The following is a 17,687-nucleotide window of genomic DNA, read 5'->3' on the forward strand; positions in this document are numbered from 1 at the left end:
GATAATGTCCATTAAAAATAAAATTGACATGCTTGTTAAACTCGGACTTTACCTTCTGTAATGATGCAACCACATGACCGTACCCAACACCCAGGAAGTTAATTCAGCAGAGAACTTAGCAGCAAACACATACCTGTTTCTCTTCCTATTTGACGTGTTCCCAGATTGATGACAGGGGTTCCAAACGCTCCCACCTCTCGAACACCACAGCTGCTGTTACCAATCACACAGCCAGCATGTGCCACTAACTGGATGAATTGCTCAAATGGAACATGCTTTACTGCTCGAAAATTGGGATGATGCTCAATGCCCTTCTTCCTCATCACCCGAACCATCTCTTTGCTTCCTGTAGAAAAAGCCAACAATTGAGAACAAAATGTTAACCGATAGTTGAATTTTCACTGTGGCTACTGAAGGGGCTACTGTATACACTGTAATTACATGTTAGTAGCTGTCATTGGTGTTAACACAGAAGTACTGCGAAAGCAGCAAGGCTGGTATTCCTAGGACTGCCCCCACCCGTTCTGTGTACATGTTCCCAACCACTCTTTGCTCACCAGCCCTCCACAGGACTCTTCGCAGCTGTGTCATTGAGCATAGGGTTTCAGCTGTGAGTCTGAGATCCAATGTGGAAACACTTCATTACTATTATATTTTTAAGCATTTTAGAGCCCGTGGGTTAGCAGAATAGCTTGTCTGTCCCCCAAAATTGCAATGCTTTCCCTTTATCTTCCTCAGAAGATTGAAGGACGAAGGTGATCCTGCATACAGCACATGGTTCCAGTGAGTTCAAACGTTACACCTACATCACTAAGCTACCTCCATGTGGGTAGATGAAGTAGCACAAGTGAAGATGCAGAGAGGAAAGAGGAAGTCAGATGGGAGGGCTGCAGTGAACAAGGATGGATGCAGGTGGATTAAGAGGTCTAGGAGTGAGACACAGGGTGAAGTGACTCCATGGAGAGTTCTGAAAACCTGGAGGGCAATTCTTCACCAGTTTAAAACAAAAACAAAAACCAAAACAAGTATAAAAAGTACCTGTTTCACTCACCTGCATCAATATTTGGGAACAGAACTAGTGTCCTTTTGTTAAAGGAGATGAGTGCATCCAACGTTAGTTCAAACATCTTTATGGAATGTTTAATATCTGTGGTCACAGGGTGCTGCAGAGCGACTATGTAATCTCTAGGTTTTACATCTTCACCTGTTTAAAGGGAGCCCAAAAGAGACTGTTTTATTAGCAGCATGGTGGTTGTGGTGGAAGCATGATTCTGAAGCCATTGAAACAAAAACCTCCTGAAGTCCTAGACAGCAAAATCTGATTTCTAGTACAATGAGTTCCAATACTACACGAGAACATAAGGGAGCGACAGAAGAATATGGGTTTGAAGTTTATCACTGTAAGACTCAGAACAATTGTTATTGTCTAAGGCCCCAGCACAGGGTCAACTGCAATACTGGATCCTAAAACTTTACAAGAATACTTTGAGCGCAGACTGAGGCCCCTAGTTACACCAGCATAAAACTGGATTAACTCAGTTGAAGCCAATTAATGTATTCTGGATTTACACTATTGTGAATGAGAGCAGAATTTGACCCTGAGGCTGTGGCACAACAACAAACAGGCAGATCTGACAGAGATTTTCATTGTGATCATGTATTCCTTTCAATCCATTTGTCTACTCAGGTTTCCTGATAGTCTTCTGGGCCTCAAGAGATGGATTTTTTACCATTTGCTTAAAAGAAATGAGAGAATGACTACCATAAATACTTTATTTCACTTGTTATAAAGAGGAGCAGGTTCACTTTACTTTATTCTGAAAATGACTAAACTATTGAACTAACAAGAACCCAGTTCCCAATTGACAGGGGCTGAAGAATTTTTCCTGTCAAACACCAACAAGATATGCTGATTTTTATGGAATGATCTGAAAGTAAATGGATGACATACAACACAAGTCTCTGAAACAGATCATGCTACTGTATTGTACTGCGCAGGAGACAATGTACAGCATGTAAATTCCCTTGATTTTCTTCAAATTAGCTCCATGCACAATCTCTAACATTATTAGGTCAGACCTGCTCCCTGATGTCTGGTTATAAAGGATATGAACAAGATTCTGAACCTCTGTGTATCAAAGAAATAGCTCTGAGTTCTAATTTATTTTTTAACAAAGAACTCAGCAAATTTGACTCTTGTTTTTTGACTCAGCAATAGGGTTTTAGATGTTAAAGACAATCTCTTTTTTTGGTCATGTAGGGTTACTTTCTCCTGACTACAAATACGAGAATGGAAATTGTAGAAATGAAGGAGTTTCTTGAAGAAACCAACAGAGCCAAAATGTGACATTTGGGTCTCTAGAGAGGAAGGGGCTCCTGAATATTTAAGCATTACATCTGATATTTGATGGGATGTAATTATGTTAAATAATATGTGAGGTTGGGGCTCCTATTTCTCAGTCTTCCAGGCTACAGACCAATTGGCCTTGTTATTAATCTTGCCCTGGAAACAGACTATTGTGGTATGATAACATTTGAAAGTTTTATGTTGTTTTTCCTCCCTTTGATTTACCAAGAGCTTTTGTTCTCAAAATAATATGCACATTTCCTTAAAGTGTGAAAGGCAGAGCATATGGGCATTTTGCTTTAAAAAAAGCAGGGGAAAAGACATAGGGAATAGCATTCTATGAAAACCAGCATACTAAGGTTTTCAGTTACACCTGTGTTTACTGGGTCTGTATGTTTTTCTACGGTGGGAGACAGAGAACCGAATAGCACTGTCAAAATGTGCTTGTACCCTTCATAAAATCCTGTCTCATCTTCATGGGAATGCCAACAAAAACACGTCTGCCTGCTACAGAAATCTTATGAACTTTGAACAGAAGTGCAATACACACCTATCCACATACGTATAATACTCATATAGTCTTTATTTTTGGAGGAGAGAAGCTTGTCATATGAGGGACAGCCAGCCAAGAGGATGCAATCATGATCTTCGCACATGGATATCAAATGCTGCTCTGCACTTCTTGTGCAACACACATGGAAATGAGCCAGTTTGGTTATGGCATGTCTGATTGAGTCATCTATGGTCCCACTGACTTCCCCGCCTTCAATATGAAGAATCCGAATATTCATCAAAGCTGCAGATGTGGCCAGTGCCAGAGCATCAAATCTGTCCCCATGAACGATCACAATGTCAGGTTTCAGGCGGTTGAGGACATCTGGTAGCTTTACTAATGCAAGGCCTACCGACTCCACCATGGCTGCCTCATCCTCGCCTCTCACTATGGTGTGCAACCTTGTGTGAATGTCAAAGTCGTCTTGTTCAATCATACGGTAGGTGTTACTGAAGAGAGGAGCGAAAGAAAATAAATGCTCAAACTGCAATACTGCTTGCTTTCACGCTGACATATCTTATGACAGTAGAATGGCACACAAGCATTTCATTACCAGTTTGCCCATTAACTAACTCTGAGGAAGCAGCTAGATTCTCTCCCTCTGTGGGAGACACCTTTTCAAATTTGTAATGATCCTTGTTCACGAAGGCCAACATTTTCCATCTAGGGTGCCTAAGATAGTACTTGATGCTATGCTTGTGCAGCAGCACAGATGTGCCTGATTTGCAGTGTGCTTGAGCACCCACAGCTCCTGCTGACCTCAGTGGAAACTGTGGCTACTTAGCAGCTCTGAAAACCAGTCCATTTTGATTTAGGTACCTAACTTTAAGCAGCCTAGTTTGAAAGCAGTGACCTGCTTTCTACAGCATGCACTTAAAGTAGCACCTTACAGATTACAAAAAATAAAGAAGTAATCCAAGAAACCAGATTTTTAAAAAGGAGTCACACAAAGGCTGTAAGCACATGGGACTTCTAGGAATCTATTTTTTTAAATACTTACTAGACTTCACATATTTTAAAGCCTGTATTAAATATCACAAGCCCAGAAAAAGTAAAGACTCTTTAACCATAAGCTATTTACTTTAAACTTCACCACCAGACATTTAGTTAGCACAACTCTACCAAGTTGTTACACAGGCTGGGTAGCAGAGGAAAAGGTTGAGCTTCTTCCACAGAGTAGAGTTCGAGGGTGTGGGGGGCTTAAAAGGAAGTTTAGTTAGCAGACTTCCCCATCACATCTCTGTAGTTTAAATTACATGTGAAAGGCTTCCAGAGGGCTACCACGCAACAGGACCAGTGATAGCTAGCATGCAGACCTGAGTATTGTATATACACTAGGGGGAGCAGCTGTAAGGCTGTTTGCATTTTTCTCCCTTGTACCATATTTTTCCCATTGCTATTCAGCTGAAGAGCCACTACTATCGATATAATAATTCCAATTTACTGCCTGACCAAGCAGTTCCTCAGCCTTCTAGAGTATGTTAGGAATTATATTAAAACTAACAGAAAGTGAACTAAGTCCAGGAACAAATGAAGACCGTTATAAGACCTTGAATAGTTGCCGCAGGAGGCGCAGCAATGCCACAGAGAGAGGGTTCATTTTATGCTGCTGAGATGACAAGTACTAATAGCAGCTTAAACCCACAATGGGAAAGCCGTAATATTTCTGATATGTTGGAGTCATTATCACCTGCACAAACACACTTGTAATCTATAATAGGAATGAAGGACAAGAGGCAGGAGAATAGGAGAAAAGACGGCTGTTCTGATTACAAGTGTACAGTGATGCACTTGCATACCATATTCATTATACCTGACCGTATAAATGTTCCAGACTCTCTGGTTGGAATGAGAGATGAGAAATCAAAAGGGTTCTAATTCTTTTCCTTAAGAGAACTGATCCATTCACCCTCCTTAGTGGAAAGGAGCAAACTTCCCGGTAGGATTTTTTCAGATTTAACGCTTGGTGAATCCACTTGTCCACTTGCCTGTTGCAAGTTAAAAATTGTGGCTGGCAAGAGTGGTGGCAGAGCAACGGTTACAAGCACGGCAAGGAGCTCAGCCTCAGCAGGGGAGGAAATCATTCTTCTGTTGAGCTCCAAAGAGCCACTCTTGCCACTCCCAAATTCTTCTTACTGCAACTGCATGCAGGATAAATCTTGGCCAGTGACCTCCTACATGATTTGTTCAGAGCTGATACTATTCCCGAAAAACTGTCTTTCAACCTCCTCACTTTAAATAGTTTCCTCTGCATTATGTTTTTGGCTCTGTTTACAACTACCCTCCGCTCACCACTGCATCCTCATATTCAATAGCTTTAGGACATTCTGTGAGTGCCTTCCTCACTGATACCTAGCAATCAGCAGCAGCAATGGTGGTGGCTACAGTCTTTTTCATGTTCAATGCCCAAAGTCCCCCTACACCTTGAGCAATGCAGGAATGATGGTGACCCTGTGAAGGGGAATCTGTTTGAGACATACTCTGCAGCGGCAGCCTGCTGCTAACTAACTGTCTGCTGCTTCAGTCACAAGAGACAGCAGGCCCAATCATGCTCCCATTGAAATCAAAGGCAAGGCTCTCATTTATTTCAATGAGAGTGTAAACAGGTCCACTGACTTTCCTGGGAGTAGATAAAAAAAATTAAACAAAAGAAATGGTATTTTTCAATTCACTTCATACAAGTCCTCCTTCTTGTTCAGCTAATCTCTGAGACAAACAAGTTTGTTTATATTTATGGGGGATAATGGTGCCTGCTTTTTTACAGTGTCACCTGAAAGTGAGAACAGGCATTCACATGGCACTGTTGTAATCGGTGTTGCAAGGTATTCACATGCCAGATGTGCTAAACATTCATATGCTCCTTCATGCTCTGACTTATAGTTTTACATTGTTTTGTTTTTGAGTGCAGTTACGTAAACAAAAATTCTACATTTGTAAGTTGCACTTTCATGATAAAGAGATTTCACTACAGTACTTGCATGAGGTAAATTGAAAGATACTATTTTTGTTTATCTTTTATACAGTGCAAATATTTGTAATCAGAAATAATATACAGTGAACACTGTACACTTTGTATTCTGTGTTGTAACTGAAATCAGTATATTTGAAAATGTAGAAAAACATGCAAAAATATTTAAAATAAATGTAAACTGGTATTCTATTATTGTTTAACAGTGCGATTAAAATTGATTAATTACAACTTTTTTTTTTAATTTCATAATGAATTGTGATTTTTTTTAATCGTTTGACAGCCCTAGTTTTTAGTGTTTCAATCTACAAGAATGTCTTTGTTTGGAAGAAGCCTTCCTAATTGGTTGTGCAGGAAAGGCCATATACCCTACAGACTCCTCTCGCTCCTCAGTGTGCCCAGTCCATCGGATTAGCCCTTCCTGTCACCAGATGAATACAAGAACATGGGACTGCCATTAGAAATAGATGTGGGCTGTTTGGACAAAGTTAACTTTCTCAGACAAAATCACTGTTTTCTAACAGACTTTGGGTAAAGATTTCCAAAGTACTTAAGTGACTTGGGAGCCAAAGTCCTATTTTCAAATGTGGTTTAGGCACCTGGGAGCCTATGTCAGACTGAAAGTTGATGGAATTTAGTCTCCATCATGCCTAAGTAACTTTTGAAAATGGGATTTAGGACTGATGTGTACTCAAGAGTGTTTGCATGGCTCTAGCTCTATTAGCTTAGAAACTGATAAAAGGGATACAACATGCTCAGAATAAACTGGAAAAGATAGAGAACAATATTACAGCAACCATAACTATTACTTGTTACAACAGAAGGCAAATCACTTCTAGGAAGATGAGTAATTTAAATTAATTTATATTTATTCAGGCTGGGATTTTCATAGCAGCCTAAGGGCTTGGCTACACTTGCAAGTTAGAGCACATTAAATCAGCCCTGGGCGCCCTAACTCACGACCCATCCACAATGGCAAGGCACACAGAGCGCCTGGACTCTGCAGCTGTAGCACCCCTGGTAATCCACCTCCACGAGAAGCATAAAGCTTGCTGCACCCCAGCTGAAAAGCCTAGGTGTCAGTGTGGACCACATGTTGCATTGCTGCGCTGTGACTGGCTTCCAGAAACGTCCCATAATCCCCGGAAGTGGCCACTCTTGTCATTGTTTTGAACTCAGCTGTAGGCATGCGGAAATCCCCTTTCAAAGCTCTGTTTCTGACAGCTGGCTGCTTATCTGCTCTGGAACCAAGCAACCATTACTGTGGAATGCTGCTGCTGTGAGTGTGTGAGAGTGAGAGATGAGGGGAAGGGGGTCTGCTGCTGTCTGAACTTACAAGACAGCACGCTGACAGACACTCTGCCGCCCAAAACACAGTCTCTCCCCCCTGCCACACTCCACCCCCCCTCCCCCATTTGAAAAGCACGCTGCAGCCACTTGCACTCTGGGATAGCTACCACAATGCACTGCTCTTTGTGGCGTTACAAGAGCTCCTAAGGTGGCCATGCAAGTGCACTTGCAGCTGACAGTGTAAACACATGGCAGTGTTTTCCCTGCTGCAGTCTCCAAAGGCTGGTTTAACTCCCAGCGCTCTACACCTGCAAGTGTAGTCAAGCCCTACGACTTTGTCTACACTGCAGGTTACTTCGTTATAACTTCTGTCGCTCAGGGATGTGAATAATCCACACCCCTGAGTGACATAAGTTGCACCAATCTAAGCACCAGTGTGGACAGCGCTACACTGGCAGGAAAAGCTCTCCTGCCTCTCGTGGAGGAAGGAGTTATTAAGCCAACGGGAGACCTGTCTCCTGTCGGCTTAGAATGTCACCACCACAAGCTCTACAGCGGTGCAGCCACATCGGGGCACTGGCACCGGTGCAAGTGCTGTAGTGTAGATGTAGCCTGAGAGAGTTGGGCTCAATTCCCAGGGACTTTCAACCACCTTGGAAAAACCTGGCCAAAGTACTCAGATCCTCAGTTAGGAGGCGCTAAGTAAGTACTAAGTTTGGTATTATTACATGATTGATTTGAAAGAGCGTTGTGCAGGAGGTCAGACTAGATGATCATAATGGTCCCTTCTGACCTTAAAGTCTATGAGTCTATGAGGAATGATCAGCCTAACAAGGACATTTTCCCCTTTACTGAATGTTAATAGATAACACGATCTAATGTATCAGATCTGAAACAATACTTGGTTGAACATATGTGGGTCCCAAAATCCAGTCCTAAGGATGAACATTTCCTGCTTCTCTAAGAAATAACTAACGTACCATTCTTTATATAGGATCTCAAGTTGAAAAGGATTTGCCACTAACAAAATGGCAGAGATGCAAGTTTCCATCTTACCCATAGTCATCAATCAGATGGGAGCCAAGCACCACTACATCAAGCTCAAAGAATTGTGGTTCCGCCTTAATGCCAAACATAATAGGAGCTAATTTTGAATAATCAGCTCGGTTGCAAGTAGCAACGCAAACCCGAAGTTTTCGGTTGTTCCCATTCTTCTCCATGATTTGTTTTTGTTTTGAAAGATTCTTGAAATACAGTTCCTGAAACAACAAAAAGCAAGGATTAGTATTTTTCTGTACAGCCATAAAATTGCATGCTTAAATAATGAAAGACATGCAATAGAATGCTATGCTATTCCAGTGTGGAAATTTGGACAAGTGCTAACTGATCAAAAGATTACCATTTAGATAACAGGTACCTTGCTGGGAAAAACATGCTTCCAATTATAGGTATAATCTAAGATTGTATGTGTGTAAATGCACGCGCATATGTGCTTTCACAAAGAAAATAGTTGTTTAGTGATTGGAATCATAGAATATCAGGGCTGGAAGGGACTTCAGGAGGTCATCTAGTCCAGCCCCCTGCTCAAAGCAGGCCCAATCCCCAATTTTTGCCCCAGATCCCTAAATGGCCCCCTCAAGGATTGAACTCACAACCCTGGGTTTAAATTAGCCAATGCTCAAACCACTAAGCTATCCCTCCTCCAGTGGTTTGAGTATTGGCCTGCTAAACCCAGGGTTGTGAGTTCAGTCCTTGAGGGGGCCATATATGGATCTGGGGCAAAAAAAATTGGTTAAAGCAAGGGGCTGAATGTCAGGACTCCTGGGTTCTATTCCTGGCTCTGACACAGACTTGCTGTGTAACCTTAGGAAAGTCACGAAGGCCTAAATTTTCAAAAATATCCACTAATTTTGGATGCCCAATTCAAGTGATGCAAAGTCTGATTTTCAGAGATGTGGAGCTATCCTGACTTAAAATGGGAGCTGTGGATGCTCAGTTTTGTTGAATATCAGGCCCCAAAAGTCTCAAGTTAGGCATTCAAAAATTGAGGCATCCAAAAGTTGTGGACACTTGTGAAAAATGTAAGTTTTAACACCTTTGAGCCTTAGTTTACCTGACTTTAAAATGGAGATAATGATGCAAACACATTGTGAGGTTCAACTGTAATTAAAAGCCTGCAAAATGCTTTGAAATGATCAGATTAAGTGCAAAGTTAATACTATCTTCCTGGGTGACAGTCATATCCCAAAACCCCATCATGGGGAGGACTGTTGGGAGATACCAGGGCTACACTAACAAAGACATTATGTGATCACCAGAAGAAAGTAGTTCCTAAAAATTAGGCATCAACTCTTTTATCAGCAATGCAGAAACACTATGTAAGTGACAGGCTGCCATTAAATCAGGCTTGTAACTATAACCCTGATTGTGATCTCATTTGCATTGATGTAAGTTATGAGTAATTCCACTGCAGTCAATGCAGTTACACCAGTGTAAAACCAGCTTGGGATCAGAATCAGGCTCTAAAACATTATAATTCTTATCACTCTTCAGCTACTACTAGATACTGAGTTCTCTCCTATTTCCCCTGACACACACGTGCAAGTACAGGACACAGTCCCCTAATTTTAATGTACCTGTATATAATAAACTGGCATTACATCTGATCTTTTTTTTAAACAGATGTTCAAGCTTCACGAACAAGACAAAGTAAAAAGAATGATCACATTATTCCTTATATTGGTGTAATGTTGTAATGGAGTATTTTATGAGTTTAAATGACAAGCTTCACAAAACAAGACAAATTTTGTACCACTCATTTTCCTACTCTGAACCTCCCCTTCAACAGAAAAGGAAGATCAGTTAAGTATCAGCTCATTGACAGGGATTCAGTTCAGAGATCTTCACAGATCAGGGGATGAAAACACAATGAACTTCTGGACTGGGGCAAGGAAACACTTACTCCCCATTCCATGGGATTCTGCGGAACTGGATCTCCACAGTGGGCTTCCACAGATCCATGAGGGTGAGCAAAAGGTGACAGGCATTTTCCTTTCATTCTCCGTTGGAGCTGTACTGCTGTGGAGACTGGAGTGAACAGGAGTGGACCAGAGGCTCCAAAGACAATGTAGAAGTCAGATCTTGGGTCTCTGTTGGGTTTAGGGGCTGAACTTCTTTTCATTCCATGGGAAAGCCATCCACAGGAAACTCAGTGAGGGAAATCTGAGTTTCCAGTTTCACACACAAGTTTGTAAGAGGCTGGTAGGGTTTACCTAACACCCCTCACCTTGTTAGCAGGTGTTGAGCCTGCTGGGAAAGGGTTCAGTGTATTAGTCAAATCCACTGAAGACTCTTGTTACCCCAATCTGGATATAAAGGAGGCAGGAGTGGCCTCTGGGGAGAGGTAAAGGCTGAGCATCCCGAGGCAGGAAACCTTCAGTGAATGTCTGTAGAACAGAGCTGAGAAAGGTGCCAGCTCACAGTTTGGTGCAGAAGTGGTGACACAGAGGAGAAAAATAAAGGCATAACGCTAGAAGTCAAAAAAGGAGAAATCTACCACAAGATACTTGAATTCACATCACTGCACACAGTGTACCTGGCCTCCTATGCCACGAGTGCTTTAAAGGAGTCAACTTGTAATAGGCATGTACATTTAATTAAATGCTTACCAAGGGCCTGAAAAATTAACAAGGAGTTAAAGGGCTGTGGGATCAGGCCCTGAATGTTTTCTGCTCCCACCTACACACCATTAGTCTCTTGTTGTCAAAAGGTCACTTGTCACTTCCAAACAGGTAAGCTACACAGAACAAATATTGGGAAGTCTGTCATATTGTGCACATTGCACAATAAATATCCTCCTCCCCAGAAACTCTTACATTGTTTCAATCTCCTGCTAACTAATAGTCAAATAAGAAAGTTATATCCTCCTACAGAAGTGACTCAGTTTTTGTGGCTTCATAGTAATATATTAGGTAAATATTTCCTTCTATTATGCCTTCCCGAGGCGTCACAGACCTCTTCTCCTCACTGCTCCATAGCAAATCCCGCTTCTGTTAACTTGAGTCCTGAGATCACTCAACCCTGATAGTTCATGAACACTCACAGTATAACATCAAGCTAATTAGATCAGAACACTCATAGAAACTGAGTTCTTCCTAAGATCAACAGACTTGCTTCTAGCAAAGCCATGTCTTGATCTGAAGTTGCTGCCTTTTAAAGTTTATCTTCACTGGCAGACCATCTTGTCTTCCTCGTTAACTTTTCCCATCTTTAGTTTGAGTCACTACAGTTTCCTAAAATCCTGAATGAAGAGTTTAGATTTCAGTTACTGTGAGGAGGCTCTCTGTAAACGTGGCCAAATACTGTACTGCCAATGCATCTCTCTTTATAGGTCAAAATGCATCAAGGTTACAGTAATATTACAATACTCCGAACACCACATTCTCTTTTTTAATCAGATATTTTTATATCACTTTTTGGAAATGAATCAAAGATTATTTTAAAAAACTATCATGCAGTTCAGTGGAATAATGTGGGCTGTATTTTAAAAGTGAACCTGTCAATTTAAAAGCCACACCTCTTTTCAAAACCTTCTGTAGTTACTGTTCTTACAAGTAACACTTAGGATTACTATACTTGAAAGATTAGAGAAAAATATTTTTGCACGTCTACACTAGAGCTCTTACAGCAGCACAGCTGTACTGATGCAGCTGCATCGCTGTAAGATCTCTTGTGTAGTCACTCTATGCAGATAGGAGTAGGCTCTCCCCTTGACATAATTAAACCACCCCCAACGAGCAGCGGTAGCTTTGTCAGTGGGAAATGCTCTGTCGCAGATATAGCGCTGACCACACTGGCGCTTCTGTTGGTGTAACTCGTGTCGCTCAACAAGGTGTTTTTTCACACCTTTGAGCGACATAAGTTATACCAACAAAAGTGGGAGTGCAGACATAGTCTCGGTTTCACTGTTTCCTCGTAAGAGTTCATTGGTCAGTTTACCCTGCTGTTTGTGTGGGTATTACACACAGCAACAGAGGAGACATACTTTGTAGAAATAAAAAGAAAAGGAGTACTATGCTCAAATAAATGTGTTAGTCTCTAAGGTGCCACAAGTCCTCCTTTTCTTTTTGTGGATACAGACTAACACGGCTGCCATTCTGAAATCTGTAGAAATAGAAAACTGTGGTTGTGAAAACACAAAAATAGGTAGGGGAAACTTGGTAGCAGGTGCACTACCTGAAAGCTACTTTTAACACACTTCTTGAAACAGGACAGCTTTTAAAATTATAATAATGTCCTTTTGACAAGTTATGAAAACTAGGAACTGAAAATCTCCTACAATATTTCTCAGTGTTTCATTTTTGTGTAATAACATGTTAAACAAAAGGTTTCACTTTTCCAGAATGATCCAGAAGCAGGACTGTTCAACTTCAATTGAATCAAATAAACAGAATACATTTTAAAAAACATTTTTGTTCTGTTTTGATAAATAGGTGAACAACTGAGTATGTACAGCTATACAGGTATGCCAATTAACTTCCTTCTGTGGCTTCTCTCACACATACTACTACCCCTATGGTTGGGCCCTTTTAAGAGCCAGGCAGTGAGTTCCCAGGCAGGACAGAGCCTTTAATCACACTGCACCAGAGCAGGACTGATTTCACACTCACTTTTGAAAGACTGCTTCCTTCTGCCAAACCAAATATCTCTGCTATCTATCTGGGCACAAGCACCAGCCCTTCTCCCTTCTCTTAATTATGCAATGGCAGGAATTTCAGACCCTCTAGAGCATTGCTTAGGGGCTGCCATGTCAGTAGCACAAAGCACTACTCACAAGAGTTAAGAATGTTACCACCACTCCCTAATTAATTAAATGAAAGGCCCTGGGATTCAAACTCTGACCCTCCATTTGGCAGCTTGGTGCAATAAGCTAGCACTATGCCATCCTTCAAAGTAGACTTTTACTATCCTTCTGAAATTCTTTAGAGTCTTAAGAATTAGATTTCTTCTTGCCCAATTTCAAGTGCAGCTGGAAAAGTTTTCTGTGTTTACAAAGTTTGACCATTCAAAGACACATATGAAAAGCTATCACATTTAAACAAACATGAAGTAGAAAAATAAAAATGAACTGAGCAACCTTTACAACACAGGCTGTCAGTGCTAGACATTATATCATTTACTTGGCAATAAAGGCAGTTCCTTTTATTAAAAGGGTAATGGAAAAAGCTAGAACACATCAGGCTACCAAATCTAGGATTTATTTTTAAACCTATCCTTTTAAGTTTAAGCAAAACACAACAGGCCAATTCAATTAGCTGACTTTTCTCAATCTGTTTCTCAGAAACATTTCCAGTTTGAGAATTTTATAGAGCAATTGCACCTAGTTTCCCCTGAAAAACCACACGTGACATGTAGGGGCTCTGGCTATGTGGGCTGCAAGAAACTATAGGAACTAGTTTCCTTCAGGCATTTCAGTGCTTTAAACTCAAGACTTCAAACTAGTTATGGGGTAAGAGACCTGATCTGGTTAATCGAGCCCCAAACCAGAAGCTCTACTTTCCCTTAGTGCCAGGAAGGGGTTACCACTGCTATCCATGTAATTATGTCTCCAGCATGACAAATCTATTTTCTCTTTTATACAGTTAGAAACCTTACCTTTCGCTTTCTTCTACGCAAACTGCAGTGAAGTAAAAAGGATTAAATATTAATATATATGAAAAAAGAAGCTATGCTATCTTCCATTGGCTAATTCCACTGACTTTTCGCTTCCTCTACACAAACTGCAGTGAAGGTAAAAGAGGATTAAATATTAATGTATAAGCAGCAGCTCTCCTATCTACCACTGGCTAATTCCAACCCCCGCTCTTTTTTTTTTTTTTTTTTTTTAAAAGAAACTGTAAATCATGTTTAACTCCTGAATCACTGCACAGACTGGTTTCTAACTCCTCAGCTAAAACAGCACAATACCTAACAAAACAAAGAGCTAACCTCCAGTACTCTGTGGGCCAAGTTATGTCACAGGTACAATACACCTCATTACATTACAATGGATTGTCTTTAATCTCTCATCTAATGGGCACACTGCACCAGATTTAATTTCCTGGGGTTTTGTGTTTTTGCTTTTTTTTTTTTCCCCAACCTTTATACATTCCTCTACAACTGAGGTTTGTGGGAAGGCTTATATTGAGATTACTGCTGGAGCTATATTCTGAAGAAGCAGATAATGGCCCTAGCTAAGCCTGCATGAGTCAAGAGTAAGTCAGATTAGCCCAAGTGGAGGGGATGGAAAAGTTTGCCCCAAGTTTTGAGCAAGCAAAGCAATACTAAAATGGACCACTTAAAGTCACAGACATTTCCACTATTTCTACAGCAGCAGTAGACTATTATCTTCTCAGATGGACATTATTTCTACCTTCTACAGCTGATTAGTTGAGTTTAGTAATCCTACTACTCAGAGGACTCATCACTAACAGCAAGGTTTCTCCCCTAGCCCTGTCACCTGCTCCAGAGTCCCTTTCCCCTCCTATTTCATGACCTCACTCTTAACCCCTCCTTAGCCTCTCTACTCCTTCTGGTTCTTTCCTCTCATAATAGAAGTCTGGTCTGATCTTCCCAAAGGCCCCACGTACCTGTAGCAAACTGAATTTAAGTTCTGCAGCTGACTGCAAAGTTTGTGGCAACTTCATTATTAAATATTCCCCTTTTTATAACAGGAAGGAAATACAAATATGAATAGACACTGCGAAGTAGTCCCTTTTATAAACCATTATACTAAATTCAATTTAGTTTATGCCATCCCCACATTTTCAGTGTGCTGCAGATATTTCTACTGACAATGCATAATTCCATCATAGAAGTTGTCAAAGGAGAATGAATAAGAAATAGCTGGGGCTTTTAGCAACTACAGAGTTGAAAGAGGCCATCTGGGATTGTGATAAGCACATCATCTAGATCTTTGTGCAAAAATGATCAGCAATGAAATAGTGCTAACACTAAATTGTCATTAGGTTTCTGATGAAACGCTGCTCCACTTAGAGGAATCGAGCAGTCTGTAACTCTCAGATATCGTTTCAAGCTATCTGCATGCTTACACAGGCAACGCTCTATTGACTTAACCTTGAAAACATGATCCAAGTATATCTGTGTAAATATGAGAAAAGGAACATTTCATTTAAATAAAAGTTAAGATTCAGGACCACAACACTATTGCAAGGTGCAGATTCCACAGCAAATCCTGCAATTTGGGAATTTACAGGATCCTGTAGTGTTCTCATCCAAAAAAGGTTATCCCATTGACTCCAACTACTGTCTTATCTCCCTTCAAATCCAAACTCATGGAACCCTCCCCTGCACTTCTCCATCTACAATCCCTCTCCTTCAACTCCATCCTGGATCCCTTCCAGTCTGCTTTCCATCTTCTCCAGGCTACACTATCATCAATACCTCCAATAACGTCAGAAAGAAAAAGGTTGAGAACCTCTGGTCTAACTAATAAATTACAAATACATAGAGCCTTTCAAACAGTGATCTCACAGTGATTTATAAAAGTGAATACGTATTCCCCTATTTACAGTTGGAGAAATTGAGGCACGCAGATGTGAACTGACTTTTCCAAGGATACAGAGAGAAGGAGTGACAAAGTCATGAACAGATCCCAGGTCTCCTTATTCCAAGTCATGTGTGCTAAACATCAGATATCCCAACTCCCTTGAGACAGGACTTTATCTGCTTATTTATGCAAAATAGGCTTAAAAAGTAGTATTGGTTCAATTAAGTATTCTAGCTTTCCATTCAATTAAGTATTCTGTCGTTCCAGGCCCTTCTGGAAAAAACTCTTATTTTAATATCCTAAGGCCATTCAACTAAGATCTAGATAAGATCGCCCACCCTAGATGAGGAAAGAATTCACCCTGAGGATGCCAGAAGTCAAAGAATCTCTTCAGACACACAATAATGACCAATCTGTAGAAAATTAAGTAGACAGATTGCACATCTGTATAGCAACACATTTAAAACTTAAATGATCAGCTACTGCCTGCTATAGCAATGGCCTCTTACAACTAGTTTGTAAAGTATCAGCAGAAATCAAAGGCAGATTGTTATGACACCTGCTCTGAGTTGGCTAGAAACAAAAGAAATTCATACTGTAGAAGAGCATTTCAGTTATATTTAGTGCTAATAAGTTTCAATCAACCCGCAGCAGCATTATTTTTAGTTTTGAGTTTAACCTCTGTAATGTCTGGATTCAACAATGAAACTACAACAATAGTTAGGACTGATCTGAACAGTTTTTTGTCCTGATATAACTGTTTCAGTTAGGGGTATGATTATTTTTAACCCATATACTTTTATCAGTACAAACCCTCGTGTGGGCAGTTATTGGTACAATGATACTAGGTGAGCTGCACCACTTCAGCTGTGTCAGTGTAGTTAAAGCTGGTCTATACACAAGCCCTCAGTGGTGGCCTTGTACTCGGATTCTGAGTTCTAAAGAAATAGAATCTTTCAACTGGATGACACATTGCAAGAAGCAATTTAAGAGCACAGACAGAAGTTATTCTCCCTTATAGGCTCAAAAGAGATGAGAGTTGAGATCTGATTTCTGTGTGTTTGAACTTCTCCCAGGAAATTTCTACCGTGATGTAGCTAGCCAAAGTGAATACAATAACCCTAACCTGGGTTTGACCTCACCTAGCTCCACCATGGTAAAAGCTTGTCTCTATTAGGATTTTACAGCAAGATAACTAAGGTGCCTTAGCTCTCTTTCTGTAAAAAACAAACAAAAAAACCGCACCTTTTTTGGCAGAGAAGATATAGGCAAAACCCTTTTTAGCTGTTTCCTTACACTGTGCTCTGAAGCAGCTCTCTGTCCTACTATTAAAAGGTAGCCACCTCTGCCACAGAATGTAGACCCATCTTGGCAGGGGATGCATAGATAAAAACCAGTAAAATTTGTTTATACTTTACATTACATACCTTTAATTTACGCATTAAGTGCCTATTCTGCAGTACTGAAACCAATGGAAAAACGGCCACAAAATTAAATAGGCCTTAAATGCCCAATTCTGAAAAGTCCTCTGTAACCTCAACTTCCACATAAGCCAAGTAGAGGAGTGGACACTCAGTGCCTTCAGTGTATAACATCTTTCAGAACGAATTAACAACAGTGGAATGCAAGGTGTTGGTTTGGTGCTATGTAGTCTTCAATGGTTTGGGATTTTCATATCTGAACAACCACTTCTCTCTCCAGGCTGTGACCAGTGGAGCCCTCTCCTTTAAATATAGGGGAGAGCTAGTCAGACAGCACTCATCATGAGAAATCAGCTCAGCCCACCTTGACCGCAGCCAGTCTGGGCCTGTTGGCCTTCATAAGGAAGTGAAAGAAATATTTAGCAAACAGGTAAATGACAGCCCCTGCGCTTTATCCTGGATCCAGGGCACTGCAGACGCAGGTGGCTCTTTAACCCAGGGAGAAAACAAGAAGGAAACGGGGCAATCGCACGACGGGCACGGAACTAAGAAGAGACAAC

The 17,687-nt window shown here is 40.8% G+C and overlaps 1 protein-coding gene across 9 annotated transcripts in view; it reads right to left on the reverse strand.

Annotated features, from left to right (window-relative positions):
* GNE (glucosamine (UDP-N-acetyl)-2-epimerase/N-acetylmannosamine kinase) overlaps window positions 1-17,687 on the reverse strand; it is a 57,023-nt gene that overhangs the window by 25,286 nt on the left and 14,050 nt on the right. For 3 of the 9 annotated variants that reach the window (XM_037902213.2, XM_037902214.2, XM_043546296.1), the window contains exons 2-5: window positions 8,215-8,417; window positions 2,898-3,349; window positions 1,052-1,204; window positions 134-346 (exon numbers count right to left, since the gene is read on the reverse strand). In XM_037902213.2, the coding sequence (XP_037758141.1) occupies window positions 134-346; window positions 1,052-1,204; window positions 2,898-3,349; window positions 8,215-8,417 (1,021 nt within the window). Of the gene's footprint in view, window positions 1-133; window positions 347-1,051; window positions 1,205-2,897; window positions 3,350-8,214; window positions 8,418-10,120; window positions 10,425-10,444; window positions 10,656-13,812; window positions 15,215-17,133; window positions 17,431-17,687 lie in introns of those variants that run through there. The other 6 variants (XM_037902216.2, XM_043546297.1, XM_037902218.2 and 3 more) reach the window with 5 other exon arrangements.

The sequence above is a fragment of the Chelonia mydas genome, chromosome 5 (assembly GCF_015237465.2).
Source record: "Chelonia mydas isolate rCheMyd1 chromosome 5, rCheMyd1.pri.v2, whole genome shotgun sequence".
Taxonomy (NCBI): domain Eukaryota; kingdom Metazoa; phylum Chordata; order Testudines; family Cheloniidae; genus Chelonia; species Chelonia mydas.